General features: G+C 41.0%; 1 protein-coding gene across 1 annotated transcript in view; it reads right to left on the reverse strand.

The window, feature by feature from the left end:
• SMCHD1 (structural maintenance of chromosomes flexible hinge domain containing 1) overlaps positions 1 to 10,099 on the reverse strand; it is a 136,587-nt gene extending 126,488 nt beyond the window's left edge. The window contains exons 1-3 of the mRNA XM_046671568.1: positions 9,557 to 10,099; positions 1,939 to 2,014; positions 1,138 to 1,299 (exon numbers count right to left, since the gene is read on the reverse strand). Of these exons, the coding sequence (XP_046527524.1) occupies positions 1,138 to 1,299; positions 1,939 to 2,014; positions 9,557 to 9,733 (415 nt within the window). The 5' untranslated portion in view covers positions 9,734 to 10,099. The remainder of the gene's footprint in view (positions 1 to 1,137; positions 1,300 to 1,938; positions 2,015 to 9,556) is intronic.
• Positions 10,100 to 26,117: the final 16,018 nt, after the last annotated feature.

Consider the following 26,117-nt stretch of genomic DNA (forward strand, 5'->3'; position numbering starts at 1 on the left):
GGCAACAGATGCTAGCTCAGGGCCAATCTTTTTTTTTTGAGATTGGCATCTGAGCTAACACCTGTTGCCAATTTTTTTTTTTTTTTTTCTTTTTCTCCCCAAATCCCTCCAGCACATAGTTGTATATTTTAGTTGTGGGTCCTTTTAGTTGTGACATGTGGAATGCCGTCTCAGCATGGCCTGACAAATGGTGCCATGTCCACACCCAGGATCTGAACCAGTGAAACCCCAGGCCGCCAAAGCGGAGAGTGTGAGCTTAACCACTCGGCCACGGGGCCGGCCCCAGGGCCAACCTTGAAAAAAAAAAGACCAGGTATGCCTTTACGTTAAAGATGCTCATTTGATTTTAAACTAAAAAGTAGGTTTAAAAAGTATGCATCGTATAAAACCACTAAAAGGGAAAAGAATTAAACAATATGAAAAGGTCTGAAATGATAAATACCAAAGTGTTAGTGGTGGTTATATCTGGGTGGTAAAGATATGGATGTTCTTTATGTTCCTTTTGCTTATCTATGTTTTCTAATTTCCTAAAAACGATAATGCCTACACAAGAAGAAAAAATATTTTTAATAAGAAAGTTTATAATGAACACCAAAGTAGTATTAAAAACTTTGGCACGGTCCAGACTCTCTAAATCAACTGATTTGTAAAGATCACTAGCAAATAATCCAAAGGGAGGATTAAAACTGGCAAGCAGTAAAGGTGGAAGGAAATGATAAAGAAATGAAGACCAGAACACTTACTTGTGCAACTCAGTTATACCAATGTGCACAGTAAAACAAATATTTTCTCATTTGGGAGAGGTCTATAGGAAGCCAGGAAGAATAAATCAGGAGAGGATACAGGATATGGAAAGATGTGTATGTACCAGATCTCCTATGAGTTGAAAAGAAAGAAATTCTAATACTGGGTTAGTTTTAAAGGAGAGGTATCTATCTTCACTCTGAAGTAAGATAACTTGGGTAGAAAAAGAAATATATCGTGATGAAGAGATGGCAGGAAGGAAGTTCACAAAGACTGGTTATAGTCTTCTAACATAGTAGAATGAATTTTTTTTAAAGTGAAGGAATAGGACATGTGATCAGGGGATAAAGAAGAGTAATAGTTTATCAAAATTAGTATAAATGGAATACTTACGTAAAGGATTTTGTCCTTCACTTGCATAATATTCATACATGCCACTTTTAACCAGTGTGTCATAGTGAGGTAGGAAGTCAATTCGTTCTTTTGTAGCTGTTTGTAGTAACTGATTGACTGACTGTAGCAGGTATAGAGTGACTCCATCTTTAACAGTCTCATCTGTAATCAAGAGGTAATACCTTAAGTGCTAAGCTAGTATCAGAAACACAATAAATTTTTAATTATGAATATGCAAATTTTATCTATGAAATAACTTTAAAGATGGTATAGATCAATGTTTGGATTGATCTATAAATTCAGTTGTGTTTTGTTAAAAATATCAGTGGAATAGGCTCACATACTTTCACTCATCTGAAACACTCAATTCTTTATAAACTAAATTATCGCTGGAAGTAAGATGAGAAAATACTTTAGAGTGGTATCAACATGAATGGAGACAAATGGCTAAATTCAAAAGGAATGAGGCATGAAAAACTGGCAGGTCTTAGAATCGAATTGGATAAAAAAAGATAATGAAAGACTCGAAGCTGGTTGAGGGCCCACAAAGAAGACCTGTGGCTAAGTTGGGCAACATCTCATCCTCTGTAGCCATAAATGATAAACAGTTCTGTCGTCTTGCTCGAAAAATATGACCTCTACACGAACTGTGCACATATAGCCAGTTACCTCTCCGCATGCCAACAAAGTAACCAAAATCATCAATAGTTTTTAGAAGCTTACCTATGTAATAAAATCGTTATTGCCCTATGATGTACTAGAACACATTAAATATAAAAGCATGAACTTAACATTGCTTACCAAAATTATCACAGGTAACTTCTTTCCTACTTGTTGTTGTAATAACAAATTTCTCTTCAGGTGAAATGCCAAGTGTCTATCCAAAATAATAGGAATAAAATCAATTATTATTCAAAGGAAATAAATGCACTATTCAAAGTTTACAAGAATATGAAAATACTGATAGTATATTATAATCTTGTAACAATTAAAACATTTATCTAAGAAATTCAAGTCTTGATATTTTTAAATTTTGCCTTTGCATAATTAAGCACAAATCTATCCATAAACACCTATTTGCTTAACAAGGTTGCTTTTTCTCCTATTATATGCCACCTAGGAACATGAGTGATTAGGTGGGACATTTTGAAAGGGTTTTAACATCAGCAGGGGACTCCCAGACAAAGACATATTATTTCATGTCAATATATAAGTAAACTTATTTGGAGCAAAGTATTAACATAACAATTATGTTCATACAGATTAAACATTTAAATATGTAAAAACTAAAGTACCAGAATAAATAGAGGTTAATATTTTATAACACCGACATAAGGATAGCCATACTATGCAAGATATTTACATTAAAGAATCTTTATATCTATTATAACCCCTTCAAAAAGAACAACTTCAAAAAATTATGGCAAATTATAAATTATGGGGGGGAAGTGCAACAGGAGACAAAGAATTAGCATCCATAGGAGAAAAAAGCCTTTATCAGTCAAGGTGAAGACCAATAAGAGAAAGAGTGAAAAGACATTAACAATCAAAAGGAGAAAATACAAACAAATGACCAACGAACATACGAAAAACTGAAATTTCACAACTAACCAAAATATGAGAATTAGAAAAATGAGTTAACACTATTAAAATTTTATGTATCTTTAAAATTAAAAGATACATGCTCTTTCTAAAATTAAACAAAACCGTCAGCCCACTATATCCACACGTTCACAACCCACAAATATGGAGGGCCAGCTGTATTCATTGTACTATTCCATTTTCATATTAAGGAACCTGAGCATCCACAGATTCAGGCATCCTGGAACAAATCGCCCACGGATACCAAGGGATGACTGTACAACAATGTACAAACAACAGAAAAGACTGACTTGTGCTTCAGCTAACAATAAGACTAGTTAATCTAGACCAATCTTACCACCAAAGACAACTAAAAACATCTAGACTAATGATACTTAAGTCTTCAATAATGATACTAAAAACCTTTATTTGTCACTGAAACTAAGGCACCCAACTCCTTACTCTGAACACGGACAAATTAAAGGGAAAGAATAAAAGCATTGATCCCACTTTCTTATACCAACCCTATTTCAGGATAACCAAAGAGTTCTAGTCGATGAGGTAAAGTTTTCTTTAAAGAATTTCAGCTAACAATACAGGGGGAATGACAATCAGAATATCACCATCAATGGATGAATTATCAGATCAAAACTTTATTACGGAGGGATCCAGTTGAAACCACCTGAATCCCACTAATTCAATCTTAGCATTGCTAAGAGTGGGTGAAGAATCCACACATTACATGCTTTCTGATGTCATGTAATACAAAGTACCAGCACCACCTATGAATTCTTTGCCTCCCCACCCTAAAGAAGTTGAACCTAAATCTTCATCACAAGCCTTTAAAAACAACTTCTAGTTTATATGATATATGGAGATAGAACAAGTTAAATTACACTATAAAGGAGCAGACAAATCCAGAATGTACAATAGTAAAGACAAACCTACTTGATTTCTTCAACAGGTCAACACCAAGAAAAACTAAAAAGAGACTAGGGGAAGAGGGTTTTGCTCAAATGCTCTAAATTTTAAAAGAATTAAGAAACATTAAAAAGTTCAATATGAGGATTGGTATCCTGATTTAAGCAAACCATCTATAAAAAGACATTTTTGAGACAATCAGAGAAATCTGAATATAGACTGAGCTATTACATAATATTAAAAAAATTTTAGGGCTGACCCAATGGCACAACAGTTAAGTGCACACATTCCACTTTGGCAGTCCATGGTCTGCCAGTTCAGATCCCGGGTGTGGACATGGCACCGCGTGGCAAGCCATGCTGTGGGAGGCGTCTCACATATAAAGCAGAGGAAGATGGGCATGGATGTTAGCTCAGGGCCAGTCTTCCTCAGCAAAAAGAGGAGGATTGGTGGCAGAAGTTAGCTCAGGGCTGATCTTCCTCAAAAAAGAAAAAGAAAAAAATTTAATTTTGATGGTATAATAACAGAAATGCATGCTGAAATATATAGGAGCAAAGCAAACCTAGAATGTGCTAAAAAAGACAAAAATGATGCTGGTGTGGTAAATACGTGGTAACTGTCGAAACTGAGTGATGAGCATAGGTGGGTTCATTATACTATTATCTCTTCATACATGTTTGAAGTTTAAGAAAAATTTCTACTTTAAAATATACTATAACAGACCAGTGGAAGAGAAGAGAGGACCCTAAAACAGACCCATACATATATACATGGGGAGCTTGGCAAATAGAGGTGACATTACAAATTAGTGGTGAAAGAATAGACCAGTCAATGAATGATTCTGAGACAACCAGTTAAATGCATAGACATAGATTAAAAAAATCTCCATCTCAATGCACACAAAAATAAATTCTAAGAGAATTAAAGCAGTTGAATATTATCAAAAATTGTAGAGAAAAAGTGGAACAATTTTGAGGACAGAGAAAACAATTTCTGAAAATATACAAAAAGTGCAAGCCATTAAGAGAAAAACTAGAAAACATGAAAAGATGTTCATCCTCACTAGTTACCAGAAAAATTAAAACAACTTGATTATCATTCCCATGAGGCTGACAAAAATTTTAAGTCCTGATAACATTAAGTGTAGGTCTCCATATAGGGAAAGTGGACCTTACACATTGCTGATAGGACTGAAAATCAGTAAAACCGTACCAAAAAGCAACATTGCATACTTTAGTAAAATTAAAGATAGTCATATCCTATGCAATTCCACTTTAGAGAAATGAAGTCATGGACATTAACAGGGAAAAGGTTCTATTTGCTTAAGAGACATAAAAATTGTCTTTACAGATCTTTATTAGGATTTTGTATAATCATGACAGTCTTTATTTTTTAGTTCACTGCTACTTTATTTCTACAATATCCCAACTGTTAGATCATGTACTTAAGCATCCTGTACTACAAATTTTGTTTTTATAGTTACTGAAAAACTATGTCCCAAATTGAATTTTTAAGATCTGTGTACATCTAAAAGTGTTTACATCTAATTACTCCATGCAATCTCTCCATAATTCTATTATTCAATTAAGATACATAAGCTACCTTTTGTTTCCTTTGCTTTATGTATAATTCTGTATAAAAATTTTGTTGAATTCATAATTTTCCTAAATATCTTATAGCTCTTATGTTTGACAAATTCAGTATTTTTACATTACTCATTATGCTTTTTTTTTAAAGATTAGCACCTGAGCTAACAACTGTTGCCAATCTTTCTTTTTTTTTTTTTGCTTTTTCTCCCCAAATCCCCCCAGTACGTAGTCGTATATTTTAGTTGTGGGTCCTTCTAGTTGTGGCATGTGGGACACGACCTCAGCACGGCCTGATGAGCGGTGCCATGTCTGCGCCCAGGATCCGAACCAGCGAAACCCTGGGCCAGCGAAACCCAGTGTCGCCAAAGCAGAGCACGCAAACAACCACTGGGCCACAGGGCCGGCCCCTATTCATTATGCTTTTACTCAAGATGTCATACTCTTCTCTCTCCACGTTTTTGGTCTAAAATCTCTCTTATCAGATGAAAACTAAAGCTTTCACATATTTGTAGTCACCTGGCCTTGAATACAGATAACAGTACTTCCTCTGTCTTTCTCTATATGAAAGTAGGATAACATTCTATTTGGGCAAGGGTCTTGATTAGGCTTTTTCATTTTTATAACAGCACTTCAATCCCACTTTTTTGGGGAGTTAATTGTTAAAGCACATGGATCTGTCTTGAATGAATAACACAAAGTACCTGCCCTCCATGTCTTTAGGTCAGGTTCAAACTACCTACTACCCAACTCCTCTTAAAAGCCAATTTTTGGGGACCTGGCCTGGTGGTGCAGCGGTTAAGTGCAACACGTTCTGCTTCAGCGGCCCGGGGTTCACCGGTCCAGATCCCAGGTGTGGACATGGCACTGCTTGGCAAGCCATGCTGTGGTAGGTGTCCCACATATAAAGTAGAGAAAGATGGGCATAAATGTTAGCTCAGGATCAGTGTTCCTCAGCAAAAAGAGGAGGATTGGCAGCAGCTAGCTCAGGGCTAATCTTCCTCAAAAAAAAAAAAAAAGCCAATTTTTTGTGTTTTTCTGAAGAGCTAACTAACTTGCAGTCCATAAAATCTTCAAATATTTTAAATTTCACCCATGGGTTAAGTCAGTCAGAAACTATATACCTCAGTGCATTGCTCTGGCATTATATCCAATGGCTCTGCCCCTGAATCACTCTCAGACTAGGAACACCCACACCGCACTGGAGTAAGAAACCTCCACAAAAATTTGGGTGGTTACTGGTTAAAGCAGTTTGCACTACCCTAAACAACACACATCCTATCTTGCACTAAAGGACAAGATAAGAAGTAGCCCTTCCTTCCTGTAAGGATGTTGCCCACTTTATCATTCAGGATTTGTGCGGAATATAAGGAGAAAACTCCCATTTCTTAAGTCTCCTCAGGTTACTATTTTCTCCTACATATATCTTCTTTTACTTTTTCATCTTTTGGAATTTTTAACATTATGTACCCCTATGTACAAATGTTTTTTTGAAGGAAGAGACCAATTCATTAAACTAAACAGTTATAAACAAACTATTAGGTATGGCTTGGGCCCTCAAGAAGCATACGGTGTTTTTACAAAGTACAACGGTATAACGAGTGCCATGGTAGGATAACAAGGTATAGTGGACCCACGCAACAGAAAAAGTAGCCATTTTCTCAAAATTGGAGGTGGAGAGGAGGGATTGCATATATGGGACTTATGTCTGGGCATACTTAAGAACTAGCCAAATGAAGCATTTCTAATCTTTGATTCTGCAAGGTCACAAGCACTCAGGTGAGTTAATAGCTGCTTATAAAACGTCTAAGGAATTCTTCCAGATCTGCCCTTTCCTCTTCCTTCCTCTTGATTGCTCCCTTTTTCCCTAAGGTGAGCTTTCCCCAAATAACCGTTTAGGATCCATAATACTTTCTAGCACTAGAAACACTTACTGGTTTAAGTTTTAATGAAAAATTTTAATTTAGTGCACTATTTTGCCTCCTTGCCTAAAAAGGAAAATGAAGACTTTAGTAAACAGTGTGAGCACTGTGGAGGTTTTTTTTTTTTTTTCAGAAAAAGACAAGCTTTAGAATCAAATAGACCTAGATTCCAATCCCAGTTTCACTGCTTATTAACTGTATAATGTTGGATTTAAGTCAGTAACTTAATTCAGTTCTTCACGTATGTAATGGAGACCTGGTTAGGGGATTAGGTGGAATAATCTAATGATGCTTTAAAAAGTAAATACTCAAAAATAAAAGCTAGGCTTCTGTTTTTTTTCTTACTAGTTCTTCCCTCTCACTGCTAATTAAATTTAACCTTCGTCTGTTCTAGCAGGAAAAAGAAGAAAGAGGAAAAGAATTAGTCAAAGAAAATATTCTCTTTAGTTTTCAAGTTAAAATATCGAAGGAATGGAATAAATCTATCTGTTCGCTATAACAAAGAACTTCATTTGAGGCAGAGTGGTACAACACAAAGAATAGGGGTTCTGGGTTTGAATCCGAATTTGACTGTACTGTTTTACTTAAGTGAGTCAGCATCTCCAAAAGTGACTTTCCACCTCTGTAATAAAGCCTACTAATACTTCTCCTAGCACTCCAACAGTGTTACTGAGACTTCTCACAGGGGAGAATTTATTTCTAGAGGGAGGGCAGATTACTACAACCTTTTTGAAAAGCTATTTAAAAACAGGTATCAAGAGCTTTGAAAATGTTCCTGACCTTTGATCCAGGAATTTCACTTCTCAGATTCTAAACTAAAGAAAAATAAAGACATAAAAGACTATGGGTTCAAAGATGTTTATCACGGTATTACTTAAAATTGAAAGTAATGTGAATGTCGACAAAAAGGAGAGATTTGGTTATGCAAACAGTGGTACTAAACAGATCATTTCAAACTTCGATTATGAAGAGCTGCGTTAAAATAGAAAAATATTGACAATATTAAGTGGAAAAAAGTAAAATATAAACATGTATTACATCTACTAAAAAAGTAGGGATAACGACGCAAAGAAATTACTCCAAGTGCTAACAGTGGTTATAAATTTTACAGTGAGTGAAGGTTTATTTTTCCCTCTGGCTCCATAGTTTCTTTAATGTGCTGATTTTTTTACAATAAAAATAATAAACATAAAGAGTTTCCTTTTTGTTTGGGATGGTTTTGAATACAAAACAATCATCAAAAAAGATGAGCATTCATCCAACTTTCTAACACACAGGAATCTGCTATATCCAGGCACAGAATGAACTTCCGAGTTCATACAGTTCTCTCTTCATTCAAATTATTCATTGTATTTTAAGCAATTATTATGTGCCAGGCACAGTTCTAGAGACGGGAATACACCTGGGAACAAATCAAAGTCCTTGCTCTGAAGTCTCTTTTATTCTGAGAGTCTTCGGATTTCAATCAATTCAGCAACGATACAGAGTTCTGTCTCCAGAACACTACTAAATCATCAGCCTACTCAAGTTAAAACACTGCTTCACCCAAAGTTTTCTTTCCTTGGAAGCTAAATGTTCTTCACAGCTTCAGAAGAACCTCATGGGGTTAAGGCAGGGCATGACAACACCCGTTCTTTACAGCTCAGGCACCACCACCCATAGCTATAAAATACTTCACAGTTTAAAGTGGGTTTTCCTACACAGTCATTAATTTTCAAAGCAAACTAATATAGTCGAGAGATGCGCCCTTCTCTGGTGTTCCACAGCTACCCACGGACACCCTTCGAGTCAGTTCAGGAACTCCCACGGGCTAGAGCGGCGAAAAGCACAAGGGCAGCTCCACCTGAGAAGCTGACCTGGACAACTGTTTCCACCTCGCAAGGCCCCGCCAGGGTGGGCCCGCAAACCCTCTTGACAGGGCGCCCCGGGAAACGACCGCATCACTTAAGCAACCTAAGGCACATCCACTCCAGGAATCTCACAACTTCCAAGCATCGCAACACTCCGAGGAGAGCCATCGGGTCTAACTCTGCTCTCTTCCTTGAAACAAAGTTCCACACGGAAGAGACACAAGTGGCTTTCGCTACTGGAGGATGAGCTGTACGGCTTAGAGTACTAAGGTCGCCGCGGGCCAATGAGACCCTGGGCAGCAAGACCCCCGTAAAAGGGGCGGGGGGAGGCCGGCGGAGGGGCCGGCTCCGCACCCCGAGGCCGAGGCCGGGGCCGGGAGCGGCCCAAGGCTTCCTGCTGCCAGGCCACGGGCATGGCGGGCAGCCGGGAGAGAGAAGCCAAGGCCGCAGGGCCAGGGTCGGGTGACAGGTTTATTGCCCTTGGTGAGCAACTTGGGCTTCTGGTCACCCTCCCAAGCGCGAGACCGCTCGCGCATCCCTCCCTCGCCCCTTCGCGTACCTGACACACGGAGGCGCGGAACCCCGCGTAGTCCGAGCGCTCCCCGACCTTCAGCACCCGGTCCCCGAGCTCAGACTCCTTCTCGCGCCGGTCAAACAAGTACACTGTCCTGTAGCCGTCGCCGCCGCCGCCCTCTCCAGTCCCCACCGAGGGCCCGCCGCCGCCCGCCGCTGCCATATTGGGGGAAAGGAGAAAAAACAGCAGCGCCGACGGCCGCGGCCGCCGCGCTCAGGGCCGAGGTGCGGGCTCCGCGCGGCGCCTACAGCTCCAGCCCCCGGGGCTGCGCGAGGCCTCAACCCCGGCGCGCTGCAGCTCCTCCCTCGGCCGCGGCGGCGGCGACCGAGCAGCGCCAGGTGCGAGGATCACCCGGGAACCGATTCAAACGAGCTCCTGCCCGTGCACCACGTCACTTCCGCGGCCAGCCGCTGCCGGGGAGGAGGGGGCGCGCGGCGCGCTCCTCGCAGGGCCCGGACCCGCGCCCGTCGCAGCCCCCACGAGCCTCGCAGCGCGACCGGTAACCAGGGCCGCCGCCGGGGACTGTGGCGCAGGAAGAAGAGGGGCCGCCCGCGGCGCGAAGGAGGCGGGGCAAATCCGGCATGCCGCGCGGGGCGGGGCGGGGCTTCAGGCCCGGCTCTCGGAGCCCGGGCCCGCCCCTTTCGCCCTCGCGAAGTTGGAGGGAAGCGCGGGCCTTCGCGGGCGCGCCTGCGCTCTGGGGGGCGATCTTGTAGCTGAGGCGGGAGAGCCAGCCCCGGGAGCGGCGGGGAGAGTCTGCTGAGCTACTGTTTTCTCCCGGCCGCTAGGGTCCCGGTCCCTTCCCGCCTTGCCATGACCCCGACCGAGCCAGCCCGCCTCGAGGTCCCGGCGCCGCGCCGGCAGTGCCCCCAGCGCAGCTGGGTTGCGTGAACGCGGCGGCGGGAAGCGTTCCCTGCAGGGAGCACTCGGGTCCCCACGCGGAGGAAACAGACGCCAAGAGATCCTGCGCCCCCGTTGCCGCCTTATTTCCTACTGGTTCCATGTGGGCTCCAGTGTGGGCCGTCGAGACAAAGCTAGCCCCTGAGAACGTCCGAGCCGAGGTTTTCTGACGTCCCCGCGGCCTCCTTCAGGTGGCCCCGGAGGGTCCCGTAGCCCGGACGACCTTCCGGCCGCCGGGGGGTCCCGACCTCCGAGTCTTCCCACCACGCAGTCCTCAACCCCACCGCCGCCGTCTTGTTGCTGAAAACTGTGAATAACACCTACGCCAAAGAGTTGTTAGGATTCAATTAATGTTCGCAAACTGCGTAACATATAGTACGCTTTCAGAAACAGCCTTTGCGTTTCATTAAATATCCTCATCTTGGGCATCCTTATCTAGTGCCCTAACTCAACAAGTAATGTCATTGTTGGAGAACTAGGTTTAATCATTTATTCTCCAATTCTTAAAAATATTTAGCGAACATTTTGTACTTGGGAGTGACATGTAAAAGTTAAGCACCCAGTGTTTATTTAGTTTCTTCATCTGGGTGGGGAGGTGGTTGGTAGTGTAAAAAAGGGCATTTCAAAGTTCCTTCTAGAGAATCATTCCGTTAAGAAAAGTTGAAATCCTTGTGCTGTATTGACTAAAAGATCATGATTCACAGAATGTTTTTGTTCATGAAACTAATTAGATGATTAGAGATGTTGCTGTTTAGGTCCTAGTAGCATGAATATGTGAACAAACTTTTGCAGTCTAAACTATTGATCTGCATATTTTTTCTTTACCCAATCCATTCCTTACATGTAGGCTCAATCTTTTCACTATTTGTGTTACTGGTTCAGCAGAAGTCAGGAAAAACAGTAACTTTGTAATCAGAATGTTATCCAAGTGTATATTGCTTACTTTATTGTAAATATTGGTGAATAATGGTCAGTAAATAGTTTTACACTGAAAAAACTTAGTGGCTTCAAATAGGAACCATTTATTTGTTTGTGATTCTGTAACTTGGGCTGAGCTTAACATGGCAGTTCTGTTGTCTCACTTGAGATCACATGTACAGCAGCTGTCACCTGGCAGCGTGATGGCCTTGATGGTCCATGATGGTCTGACTCACATGGCTGGTGGTTGGCTGAGGTTGTTGAGAACTGATGCTCAACTCTCCTCTATTAGGCATCTTTAATAAGATATCTTGGTTTCTTACTTGGCTGTCACAGAATTTCAAAAGAAAATCTCCAGTGTGCAAGTGCCTATCAAAACCCTGCTTGCATCACGTTTGCTGATATCATTGGCGGAAGTTACTCACATGGCCACGCCCCTGAGTGTGCCCTCCTGCAGTAGAGAGAAGCTTACAGAATGCCCTGCTGATTTAGAGGATAGCACTGACACCTGTGTACTGTGACGAGACCAGTTTGAAAAAGTATTACAGATATAGGATAGTTGGCAGAAAGAAGGGATGAAAATGCAGTCTTGTTAGGATTTGCTGATGAGATTAAATTTCCTCAAATAAAAATACCTAGAAAAAAGGGCAATTTTAACAAGTTCCAAGCTCTGGGTGCTGGAGGAGAGGCTCATCCATGTCTACATGGCCTCTTTAGATCTGGTGGCTACCTGTTGCTTTGGTGCCACTTGGGACAGGGGAATCACTTGGAAGACTTCTTTTGATCCTATCTGCCTAGATATACTATAGAGCTCTTTAGGGGAGTATGGAGGACCATCTCTACATACCAGCCTAAACGGAATCTTTTTTAATCTGGAGAAAATTCTGCTCTCTTCATCTTTCTTCAAGGCACTCTATCAATGTCTATAAGTCCTTTTCTCATTTCTGTCTCCTCTCCAAAACCCTCTGCATTCCCCTAAGAGCTTAGGTTTTTAGAAAAAATGTTCCCAGGAGGAAAGCATCTTTTCTATCCTGTACCCTGTTTCAGTTATCAATTGCTATATAACAAATTACCTCAAAACATAGTGCCTTAGGGCTGGCCCTGTGGTCTAGTGGTTAAATTTGGCATGCTCCACTCCAGTGGCCTGGGTTCATTTCCCAGGCACAGACCTACACCACTCATCAGCAGCCATGCTGTGGCAGTGACTCACATACAACATAGAGAAAGATTGGCACAAATGTTAGCTCAGAGTGAATCTTCCTCAAGCAAAACAAAACCAAAAAAACCCCTAGTGGCTTAAAACAACAATCATTTTCTTTACTAGCTCATGATTCTCCAATCTGGGCAGGGCTTGGTGGAACTGGATCTTCTCTGCTCCACATGGTAACAGCCTGGCAGTTCTTAGAGGAGTCACTTCCAAGATGCCTTACTCTTACATGGCTGGCAAATTGGTGCTGGTTGTTGGCTGGGAGCTCTGCTGGAGCTGCTGGCCAGGACCTTCAGGTCTCTTTCCCATGCCTCTCCACAGAGCTAGGTTGAAATTCTCACAGAGAGGCGGTCTTAGGGTAGTCAGACTTCTTACGTGGTGGCTAGCTTCCCCTAGAGCACAAAAGTGGGAACTTGCAGACCTTCTTAAGGTTTCGGACTTGAATTGAAACATCATTGCTTCTGCCACACTCTGTTGGTTAAAGCAGGTCACAGGGCCATCCTAGATTGAAGAGGAGGACGTGATTCTTTGGGAGCTACCAAAATAATAGCCTGTGACAAAGTTCCCCTGAGACAAGAAAGCATGCAGCCTGCTATTTTCTTGAATTGGGGTAGGGAGTTGGTGGGGGTTGGTTAAGGGAAAATCAAAGAAAGAAAAAAGTGTTAAAATATGTTAATATCTCAAAATATATCTCTAGGGATACAAGCCTTTACCAACTTTCTCCTGATACATTAGCTTTCATTTCCATATCACTTAAGAAACTAACTTTGAATAGAACACCTTAAAATTTTTAAATTCATTGGTTGTGGTTCTACTTTTTGGTTATAAAGTACTGATTATTTTTCCTTCAAAAGTCCGTGTAGTCGAATTTTTTCTTTATGTATGAAATATGATACGTAGCATTTATTGAGTTCTTGAATTGCCAGAAGTTCTACAAAAACTTTACATTTTCCTGGTCAATCTGTTTTTACATTTTTATATCACAAAATATTCCGTACAAAAGAGTATATATAATCTAAATATCTGTTAAAAGACAAACACATGTAGGTACCACCCAACTTAAGAAAAAGCATTCCTAATACTTTGAAGGCCCCAGTATGCCCCTCCCAAGATGGCATCTCTTTATTACTAAAGAAATCTCTATACTGAAATGTGAGGTATTTTTTTCCTTCTGTTTACAATAGATTACTTGGTTTTTGAAATTATATACTGTAAAGGAAAAACAACACACTCCTACTATGTGTCTCCTCTACCCTCAATATTCTGCTACAACACTACTTCACTTCTGACATTGTATGTGTGGGTTGTCCACACATCAACCATTTCTGTGACACCAGCTGGGCATCCTACAGTTTAATTCAGTTCCTTTTTTTTTTTTTTTTTGAGGAAGATTAGCCCTGAGCTGATATCTGACACCCATCCTCCTCTTTTTGCTGAGGAAGACTGGCCCTGAGCTAACATCCATGCCCATCTTCCTCTACTTTGTATGTGGGACACCTGCCACAGCATGGCTTGGTAACTGGATAATTCCCACAGGCTAAGGGTTCAATCCTACAGGATTGCCCTGCTTCCCTACTTCAGATGGGGAAGTCCAATCACAAAAACAGGCTGTGACCTGTGTTTCTGACCCAATGGCTATAAAATCAGATGTTCCCATGACCCCTTTCACAGGTTCAATTAATTTGTTAGAGCAGCTCACAGAACTCAGGAAAATACTTTACTTACTAGATTACAGGTTTATTATAAAAGGATATAACTCAGGAACTGTTAGGTGGAAGAGATGCATAGGGCAAGGTGTGGGGGAAAGGACATGCTTTCTCTGGGCTCTCCACTCTCCTGGAACCTTCATGTGTTCAACAACCTAGAAGCTCTCTGCACCCTGTCCTTTGGGTTTTTATGGAGGCTTTATTATGTAGACATGATTGATTAAGTCATTGGCCACCGGTAACTGATTCAACCTCCAGCTCCTCTTCCCTCCTAGGAGGTAGGGGAGTGGGACTGAAAGTTCTGGTTGATTCCCCTGGCAACCAGCCCTAATCCTTAAGGGCTTTCCAAAAAGCCCCTCATTGACATACACTCAGATGTAGTTGAAAGGGGCTTGTTATAAATAACAAAAGGCACCTTTATCACTCTTATCACTTTAAGAAATTCCAAGAATTTCAGGACTATGTGCGAGGAACAGTGGAGAAGACCACATATATATTTCATATTATAAATCACAATATTACACATACATTTATATTTCTTCTGCAACTATTTTTTTGCTCAATGTATTTGTGAGATTCAATCTTGTTGATGCATGTAGCTGTATTCATTCCTTTTTTTACTGCTATTTAGTATTTCTTGATATGAATACACTGCAATTTTTCCATTCTCCTATTAGTGGACATGATTATTTCCAGGATTTGGGCTTCCTGTTTTTGATTTTTTAAAATCAGTCTTCTATGAATATTTGTGTTTTGTACCCTGATGCCTTTATGCAATGGATATATTGCGTAGGATATATGACAAGTGTCATAGAGTATGTGTATTTACAAAAGTACTAGATAATGCCAAATTATTTCCCAGCAGTATGGAAGAGTTACTTCTGCTCCATTTCCTTGTCAACACTTAGGAGTGTTTTTTACTTTTTAAATTTTTTGTCAGTCTGGTGGATGTGAAATAGTATGTTATTGTGCTTGTAATTTGCATTTCCTTCCTGATCAATGAGATTGAGCATCTTTCCATATGTTTATTTCCTAATCGTGTTTCCTCTTCTGTGAAATGCCTGTTCATGCTCTGTGCTCATTTTTCTATAGGTTTTTGTAACTTCTGTTGATTCTTAGAAGTTTTCTATATATCATGGCTACTAAACTTTAGTTGGTTACATGTCTTATTAATATCTTTCCCCAGTTTGTGTTGTGTATTTCCCCTTTGTTTCTGAGATCTTTTTTTTTTTAAAGATTTTATTTTTTTCCTTTTTCTCCCCAAAGCCCCCAGGTACATAGCTGTATATTCTTCGTTGTGGATCCTTCTAGTTGTGGCATGTGGGACGCTGCCTCAGTGTGGTTTGATGAGCAGTGCCATGTCCGCGCCCAGGATTCGAACCAACGAAACACTGGGCCACCTGCAGCGGAGCTCCCGAACTTAACCACTCGGCCACGGGGCCAGCCCCTGTTTCTGAGATCTTTTAATGAATAGTAGTACTTGATCTTAACATGGTTGAATTTATCTGTCATTTCCACTGTGGTTTGTCTCTTTTTGAGAATTCCTCTGCTACCAAGATTTTCTCAAATTTTAAAGTTTAAATTATTTCCATTTTTGAAATTTGTTTTTAATTTGTATGGAGTTGATTTTTATGTCTGATAATGAAAAGGGATCCAATTTCATTTTTTAAATGAATAACTAGTTGCCTGAGCATCATTTATTGGATAGTCGATCCATCTTTCCCCTGCTGTATCCTGTGTATCTTTTGTCACATACCAAGTTTCCACAAATCCATGCTTCTGCTCCTGGGTTTTCTAGTCTGTTCTATTGATTAATCTTTTTTCCTCTCTGCTAATATTGCACTGCCTTAATTATCTAGCTTTACTATGTTTTGATATCCTATAGAGCAAATCACCTCAACTTATTCTTCTTCAGAAGTGTCAGGTAGTTGGTTTTTAAGTGTCATTGCAAGAGTGATGACTTCCTCCTCCTTTTGGTCAATGTTTTCCCACTTAAGAGACTACTTGAGATTGTGGTCAACTGCATTTCCACAGTAGCAAAACCCATAGTTTAATGAGGAACTGAGTACATTATAAGCTTTTTAAACTGACTGGTACTGCTTACTGCTAAAGACTTAGCTGTGCTTGGAAAGCTATTTGCCTCCATGTCAAGGCCATTATGAGATCCCATAAACCCTTTTTCATATTGTTCTTAATTACCCTGTGCATTCTGATTCAACTACAGCACTAATAGACCAGGTTCCCTAATACCGTGGAAGGACCAAATTTTCTAATCACTTACTGCTTATATAAAAATTTCTTCTTCCTGGGTTTTCACAATTTTCACCCAACTGAACTAAGTGGAAAAACATGGTTATGCTTATATATATTCGTGCATGTGACAAAACTTTTTAAGAGGAATAAAATTGGAAATTTTCTCCCCCAAATCCTAAAAGTAAAATTGACCCTCTGGACTAGAATGATGTGCTGCTTTATCCTGTGACTTCTCTATCCCCTCATACCTCAAATCAAGAAGTATGGCTATTGGCAGTCAGAAGCAATAGAAAAATCTTATATGTGTGAGTGGCATAATAAGATCCATCCTAAAGATATAACTCTGGCAACAGTATTAAGGAAGGACACCATTTTGTGCAGATTATACCTTATTTAGATGATAAATAAAGTGACAATTATTTTTTATTTTTTTAGATTGGCACCTGAGCTAACAACCGTTGCCAATCTTTTCTTTTCTTCTGCTTTTTCTTCCCGAACGCCCCCAGTATATAGTTGTATATTTTCGTTATGGGTCCTTCTAGTTGTGGCATGTGGGACGCCACCTCAACGTGGCTTGACGAGCAGTGCCATCTCCGCGCCCAGGATCCGAACCGGCAAAACCCTGGGCTGCTGAAGCAGAGTGCGAGAACTTAACCACTAGGCCACGGGGCCAGCCCCTAAAGTGACAATTATTAAAGATCTAATATAATTCATTCATTCATCAAATACTTATTGTGTGCCAACTAGATGGTGAGGATACAAATTAAAGTCCTTATCTTCGTGGTGCTCATATTCTATAGGGGGAGATTGAAATAATTTAACAAGTAAATATACAGAATGTCACGTGGTGATCAATGTGCTGTGGAGAAAAATTTAAAAGGATGGGAGTGCCAGGGGCCAGAGGGTCACAGGTTTCTATAGTGGTCGGAGAACATTTTCTGATAAGGCAACATTTGAGCAGAAAGCTGAAGAAAGTGAAGGAGCAAGTTGTAAAGATCTATGAGACAAATGTTCCTGGCAGAGGGGAAAGCAGAAGTGCAAAGATCCCGAGTTTTGAGTATGGGTGGCGTTGCGCTGAGAGTAACAGAGGATGAGAAGAGAGAGATAAATGAGGGAGAGAGGCATAATGGAAAGGGCCTCATGGGTCACTGTGATGACTTTGGCATTCACCCTGAGTGAAACGGGAAGTATTGGAGGACTTTGAGCAGAGGTGTGACATGGTCTGACATATTTTTTAAAAGAACTGCTCTGACTGCCATGTTGAAGATCGACTGTAAGGGACCAAATGCAGAAACCAACAGACCAGTTAGGAAGCTGATTCAACAATCCAGGCAAGAGATAATAATGATGTAGGCTGGTAGTGGTGGAGCTGAGGGGAAGTAGTCAAATTCTGGATATATTTTAAAAAGTGAAACTGACAGATTTGCCAATGGATTAAATGTGAGGTGTGTGAAAAAGAGAGGCGTCAAGCCAATCTCCAAAACTTGTGGCTCTCTGAGAAGTGTAGTGCATACCCGCATCTTCTTGGCTACCCAGCTTCTCAATCCCTTCCTATGTTTGGAGGATTCTCCATCATATAAAACTAGGTGCCAGACAGAGCACATCTCTGACTGAAGGTTTGGCTGCAAATGCCAGAAACTCCTTGTTCCAGTCTCCCAGGCTGCTGAGATCCATGCATGTGACCAGATATTAACAGGGCAGTGACTGCAGCATCCAGCTAGCGGAGGCAACAGAGTCACCCTTAGCCCAGGGTGGAGTGGTGTCTGCTGTGCAATGAGCAGCTGGCAGTGGTATTCTCATGCAATCAGTTCATGATTTTAGCTACGCTTCTGGCTATGTAGTTTTCAAGTTGGGTTTGCCAACCTCCCAGCAAATCCACAAGCTACACAGTTTCTTAGTCAAAAATACTCTTTCTGCTTTTAAAAGAGCCAGAGATATTTATTTTCCTTGTAACTAAAAACCCTGATTGATACATTAAAGATTGATATTCCTACTGTGAATGTGGTCATAATGATAATTGCCATTCATTGAGAAACTGAGGCACTTATTTCAATTAATTCTACTAGACAGATATTATTCCTATATTAGAAGTGAGGAAACTGAGACATAAAGGATAAATCATTTGCCCAAGGTCAAATGGCTAGTAATTGACAGAGCTAGGACTAAAATCCAAATTTATTTGACTCCTAAACCTGAACACTTACACACTGTAGACGAGTTCATTTGCGGCTTATGTAATATTGTGAACTGAGCCATTTTTCCATTAAGTCAGTTCTCTACATAACCTCTTTGTATATTCACAAGTATCAAATTTCCTTGAAATTCTCTAATACTGTGTAACTTAATTAGTGCTGAAATATTAAGGTGTGTCATTGTTTTGAAAACTTATCATGCTCTGGTAAGAATCATAAATCTAATTCAAAATAAATTCTAATATTTGTTAGTATTGATTGAAATTTGAGCAAAATCAGTTGTTTTTTCTGAAAGTTTCAGTTTTAATAGACCTCGTTTCAATCAATTAGAAGTTGGAGGCAAAGTGCTATCTTGGCAAATACACCAAGCTCTTCCTCAGAGGACATTTAGTACTACTGAGACATTAGAGTATCATGGCAGATCTGAAAGTACACACTCTTGTGCTCTTTTAAATAAGTTAGATAAAACATCTACTGTTGCCTAAAATACAAGGGTGATGGTTTTGAGTATTTGAAACACACTGCTTAAAAAAATGTTGCTGACCAATAAGAGGTGTGGCTAAAAAGAAATGAAACTGGTTATCAGAAAAGAAACTGTGGTTTATGAGCCTCTGAGAGGCACTCAGAGGAAGAACATGTCATAATATCTTTACTGGTACAGCATTAAAGAGGCGACATTGTGTTAGAGACAAGAAAACTGAGCTAAGAGGAAGAACATGTGCTCCCAAGTGCCAAACCTAACTCATATCTAGTGATGCAACTAAGGGCAATTCAACAAATCCTAAGCACAAGATCAATGAGGCAGAGACAAATAAAACAGATACAGAAACATAAATAACTGTGGTGCCTTATTAGAAGTATTCATGCATTTATTCATTAATCCATTCAACATTTGTTGCCAGTCATATGCCCAGCATGTGTCAGGCACTGGGGCTTCAAGGATGAACAAGAAAAAGCCCTTTCTCCCGCCCCATCCTCCGGAGGAGCAAGTGGCCCAGGAGATAATGACCAGCCTTGCTATGGCACTAACATTCCACTACTCCCTCCAACAGACTTCTCTCTCCCCTTTCCGTGGCCCTTCTCAGCTCTTTCCTCCTATACCAACCACCTCCTCACACCTTTTAGTTTAGACCTTATTGCCCCAAGTAAGACTTTCCTGCCCGGGGCTGCCTCTCCCTCCCCCAAAGCTCTTGGGCCAGAAAGATCTTTAGAAACTTCAAACTCTGAAAATATGATTGAGTTTCCCATTCCACAGATAAAATAAAAATACAAACAACGCAAGACTATATATAATTAGGGGCCTGCCCGGTGGCGCAGCGGTTAAGTATGCACGTTCCGCTTCTCAGTGGCCCAGGGTTCGCCGGTTCAAATCCCAGGTGTGGACATGGCACTGCTTGGCATGCCATGCCGTGGTAGGCATCCCACATATAAAGTAGAGGAAGATGGGCACAGATGTTAGCTCAGGGCCAGGCTTCCTCAGCAAAAAAGAGGAGGACTGGCAGTAGTTAGCTCAGGGCTAATCTTCCTCAAAAAAAAAAAAAAAAGACTATATATAATTAATCTGCTCCTCCAGATAGTCTAAACCTTGGAAAATTTAATGTAATTTATCATCTTATCCCCAGGGGAGGAGGAGGGAGGACATATCCAAGTATGTATCGATTTTTAGATACACATTCATGGGTTCATCAATTTTCTGAAGTTCATCATGTCCCCAGATGATTCTAAAATACTGTTTATCACTGAATTAAGAAAGAGGTCAGATCTCTAAAGGCCCTGGGGTCATCTTAAAGATTTTGTAGTTTATCAAGATGACAATGGGAGTAAGGAGCTATTGAAGGTTTTTAACCCAGGATGGGGCATGCTTAGATTTGCACTTTAGAAAGTTCTCTCTGACTGTAGTATGGAAAATGCATCAAAGGGCCTAAACGAATAACTTGTTGGAGGCTGTTAGCAAGAGATTATGGTTAACTGATAAGGGGTGCTGGTTTCTTTTAGGAGTGATAAAAACATCTAAAATTAGATTGTGGTGATGGTTGCACAACTCCATGAATATACTAAAAGCCATTGAATTGTACACATTAAATGGGTGAATTTCATGGTAAGTGAATTATATCTCAATAAAGATGTTTTCAAAAAAGCAACAGATTAAAAATAAAAAGTCTCACAACTGAATGAACAAATGAATGAATAAAAGAGGTCATAGTTGTGTTATGACTGATATGAAAGACTTTTAGGAGATAAGAGAAGATAGTGAGGAGAGGTAGGAGTCAAGGATGACTCCCAGGCTTTGGGTTTAGGCCACGGGGTAGATGATGCTGTTATGGAGATGAGGAGAGAGGAAAGTGATCTTAGTGCAGTGGAGGGAATTCTGGAGAGCACAATACGAAGGGCTGGAAGGAAGTGCCGAAGGAAGACTCAAGAGACTGTTGCCTTGAAGAAAGGAAGGACAGACATTACTTGCCATCAGTGTGAGGGTGTGAGACTTCTTTCTGAAGAAGCCGGAAAGACTGGCTCACTAAATTCAAAACACAAGTATTAAAGGGAAATAAAGACAAAATTATCAAGTGTGCTAATTTTACTCTAGTCTGTTCAAGATGGGAAAAAACCAGCTTTCTCACACAACCATCGTATTTACAAAGGTCGTTCATGTCTTCATGTCCAGCAGAGCAGACAGGGATAACACTGTTTAGAAAGTCCAGGTTTACAGGAAATTTTCCAGGGTTTATTATTCTGGAGAGCAGAACCAGTCAGGATGACCCTACTATTTTCAGTTTATCTAAGAGTGCAAAGTCCTTTTATTTTTTTTTCTAACTATAGTGTGTGACGTGCTTAATCATACTGAAAGCAGAACAAAGTGTCAGTTTTGCTTTTGCAAGAGATTAGTAATGAATAAAGCATGCAGAAGGAAGGAAAGGATGCAGGAAGGATGGGACTGACAGTATGAAAGCATGTAGTGGGCTGGGCATGGCAGGCCTCGCAGGCAACGAGGAACTATTCACTGTGTGTTATTGAGGATCCCCTGTGCCCTGTGTGATCACTCAGCCACATCAGAGGCCCTGTGAAGCCACACAGCAGTCAGGTCAGTAGTTTCCAACTTTTGTCTTGGGCTCCAAATACAATGTTGGCAAGGAGTCATTGTAGTACTCGCAGAAGATGGAACTGAGCACCAAGAGGGACCTACTCAAATGGGTCAAATGGGCAAAAAAGATATTGCCCAGCTCAAAGATTGCCTTCCTAAGGATTTCATAGCAACCCAAGTTGGAAGCCTCAGTCTTCACCTCGTGGCAAATAATAGAAAGGTATGTTTAGGCTTCTCTATAAAGAGTCAGAGTCTAAAGGAAATCACTATCTCCTGTGATAACAAACTAAAGCCTCCGCAGTTGGTAATAGAAGGAGAATATACACACAGGCTCTGTAGAATAGCTTGACTTTGAAGCTCAACTTGGGATTCCACTTGGGAATCTCTTTTCTGTTGCTGCCACCACCACCTCCCTCTTTAAGACTCTTATCACCTTCTTGAACACAGATCCCCTCCTCAGTTCCTGGCAGCATGATTGAGATCCTGCTGAGGTGTTCAGCCTGCAGTATGCATAAGAAAAATCTGTAAGGGGTGTTCAAGGTACAGATTCCTATGTTCCATGACCAGATATTTTGAATCAGTCAAGTATGGGACTAGGAATTTTTATTTTTAACAACTTCCAAGTGATTCTGACGGAGGTAGTCCAAATATCACATTTTGAGAAATAGTGGACCAATGGAGACAAAAAGGACAATGAATATAGAAAAGAATATATAGCCCGATTTACAAAATACAGCTGATTCGTTTGCAGCTTATAGCGCTTGCCTTCAAATGAGCAGAGATCATCTTTCCCAAATTATCAGCAATTCCTCAAACTTGGCTACCTTATTTCAAATAGAATGCCTAAAGAAACCCAGAGAGAAACACAAGCTCCCTGTGGACTAAGTTTCCATCGGCTATCCAGCTTTCACTTTCCTTAAAGAGATCTTAGCTCTTCCCTGAAAGCTGTATTCTCTTCATCTTCCTCTTATAGGGCAGTAGGCTGTTACAGGGTTAGAATGCAGCATCTCCACGAGAGATCCACAGATATTATAGCAAGGAGCTCATTTAATTTTGCATAACCACATAAATTATGAAAAACAAAGACAGCTTGTATTTTTCACATTTCTCAAAGTCTATATTTTCTTGTTCTAAATACTCCCCTCAATAGTTCAATTCAAGCTGACCTTTGCCAAGCCCAGGAAAGTCAGGAGGAGCACATCTCTCCTATAATTGCCCCCCTGCTGTCCTATGGGACTTAGCTCCTAATACTTCTGAAATGTGATCTAGAAAAGAAACACTCTGCAAAGGAAACAATAAGTTTGCAGAGATAAAACGGCCTAAATCATGCTGGATACATTGCACAAAGAGAACCAAGCATCCGCATTCCCAATCACACGTAGACAAAATGTGTACTTTTTCAAGAAAGTTAGTTGGAACAAAATACACACAAATACTCTCAACTTTCATATTTTGTTTTTCAGTTTTATAGTAGATGTTTCCTGCTTCTACAGCTGCTGGGTGTGTCCCTCCTCCTGTTCCTGTGATCTAAACCTAAAAAAAACCTTCTCAAAAAAGAAGAAAGAAGTCGAGCAGAGTCACAAGTATTCTCTCTCACACACACACAGACACACACACACACACACACACACACACACTTTACAGGGTCCCATGAACATGTTAGCTTTTTAGATTCACAGTATCTCAACACTTTCCATTTTAGAGAACGTTTTTGCCTTACAAAACTAAATCTGTCCAGCCCAGTTACTTTTTCAGAACAGAGGGAAGTTAATACTAAATGGTATATTGTCTCTAATTTTGCTAGCCTAAGAGAAAAACTGCCTGCAGCTCAAAGCCAAATTCCTCAAGGTGTTTGAGCTCAAAGCTAACCACAACAGGAAGAGGAAGTGCATGGTATCTCATATTCAGTATAATTTTGTTGTTCTCTCCCCATGAACCTAACTTCTCACAGACTAGAGCACCCGTGGAAGCGCAGGAAATCACTTCTGGGCGTCCGAGGTAAGATTCACCTTAGATATTTCAGCAACTGCTGAGCAGCCGGCTACTACCACACAAGCCATGTTCCCCATTTTCCTCTGTTTTAGCTGAATTTTTCCTGGAGTGGTCCTCTAGAGCCACAGCCCTACTGAGGCTTTTCCATGCATGTCCTTCTAATTGGCCAATTACTTTCTCCAACCAGGACCTTTAATTCTTTTTTTCTTAAAGAATGGCCCAGAGCTAACATCTGTTGTCAATCTTTTTTTTTTTCTTCTTTTTCTCCCCAAAGCCCCCCCAGTACATAGTTGTATATTCTAGTTGTAGGTCCTTCTAGTTTTGATATGTGGGAGGCTGCCTTAGCATGGCTTGATGAGTGGTGCTAGGTCCATGCCCAGGATCTGAACCAGAGAAACCCTGGGATACTGGAGCAGAGCGAGTGAACTTAACCACTTGGTCACGGGGCTGGCCCCCAGGACCTTTAATTCTAATTAGGGCCTATGAAAGTGCAAGCAATTCTGCTAGCAGTCAGACTGTGATAAACAATGTTTTCAACAGGACACAGTCAGGCCAACAAAACCATGTTTCTAAGCAAAACATAATTAAAGCTATACTGCACTTGCAAAAATGACTAACAATCCATCTTTCTTAGAATCAACCAGCATAAACTCAAACCCCACTCCATCTTACTGAGACATCCCATGACCAGTTCTTCTTCACTGCAGCAAGCTCAATAAACCCACGTTTTTCTACAGGCATGGCCTCGTGGTCTTTTCTTTGGTTGGTGGACTTTAACTGGCCTTCGTTGGCTCTGGGTGGCTTCTTCAATTCTCAGAATGACCGTCCTATAGAATGGGAGTCTCCTTACTCTCCCTTCCTGTGGAAGCCACATTTTTCCACTTACTTGATGGAACTCCCTAAATCCCCTTTCTTTGCTTCAGGATAGAGGTTTTCTTAAGAAAAGACACCAGAATATGCTATTCTCAGTTCCCAGTTACCCAATTACTCACCTTCTCTTCACCCACAGATTGAGAGCATCCACAACAGGGTGATTTGGGATTTGCTGCCTTCAGTATCTACTCCTTGCCTACTACCTTCCACTGGAGGTTTCCTGCTGGATGTGTCAGAGCCAATTCAGCCTTTCCTCCTTCTCCATGGCCAACTGCATTTCTGTTCGGATTCAATTCTCCATCTTTCCTTGCTTGCCAGAGAATGGACAATTTCAAATAACCAGCTGTTTCACTTCTCTATCTTCCTCTTCCAGGATGTGAGGCATGAGGTTGTAGGTATGAGAGAAGATCTGGAATTCCTTTTCCAGGGTCCAAAAAACTTGGACCTTGACCCTCCTGGTGCCAAGAAAATGAAGTCTCTTAAACAGACCTAAACTCATCTCCCCTACTCCAAAGTTTTCAGGTACCCAGAGAATCAGCTTTATAACCATTCCACTTCTCTCCCAGCATATTGGTGGAGTTTTGAATTCTCCATCCTTGTGAGCCAAGTTCCTAAGGGCCTTCTGTTAAGGGTCTGGACATCTAATTCTCTGATTTGTAGAGATCAGACACTCTTCTACTTCTGAGGCCAAAAGATAAGCAGGGAGTAATCTTTCCCTGTAACAACACTGCTCTGTTTGTGTCCTCTTTTAGACAATGCCGAAAGACTTCCCTAACATGGGCTCATTTCTGCTAGTGAATAGACTAGCTTCTTCAACACACACATCTTTTTCCTTTCTTAGGAGTTGAAAGATCTGCCAGTGGAGAGCTTACTCGTTACCCAACCCTCCACCACAATGGAGCTGTCACCTCCCTTTCATGGGCAAACAACTCAGGGGCCTTCCCCATTTGTATCTTAACCCTGCAATTGTCTGGTGGGTGGAGTCTCCTGCTTCGGAACTGATATCTTCCTCCCCAGTCAGAGGGTGGAAGGTCTGCATGGGATAAACCACTCTACTATCATAGATAACCTCTTAACAGATTGTTGGTGGAGCTTGTCTCTCACTCACTCAGTTGCCTGATATTTGCCATTTACCTCCAAACTTAACTGCATCCCACCTGCCCACCACACCACACCCTTGCTAAGTATGCCACACCCTTGGCGCCTTCACTGACCCAAGTTCCATGTAGTTTACTGTTTCTTTTGCTCTAGTCATGTTACAGTTTGCACAATCACCCAGCTCTTCAGAGAATTCCCTGACTTCCTGGATACCTTGCTAAATTGCTTCACAAACTCCTGTGTCCTCATAATCCTTTTTATTGATTTCAAGTTGTTCTCCTGGGAGATCTCTCCTCCTTCTACTGAATGGTTTGACACCCAACCTGTACCA

Source organism: Equus quagga, chromosome 9 (genome assembly GCF_021613505.1).
Source record: "Equus quagga isolate Etosha38 chromosome 9, UCLA_HA_Equagga_1.0, whole genome shotgun sequence".
Classification (NCBI taxonomy): Eukaryota; Metazoa; Chordata; class Mammalia; order Perissodactyla; family Equidae; genus Equus; species Equus quagga.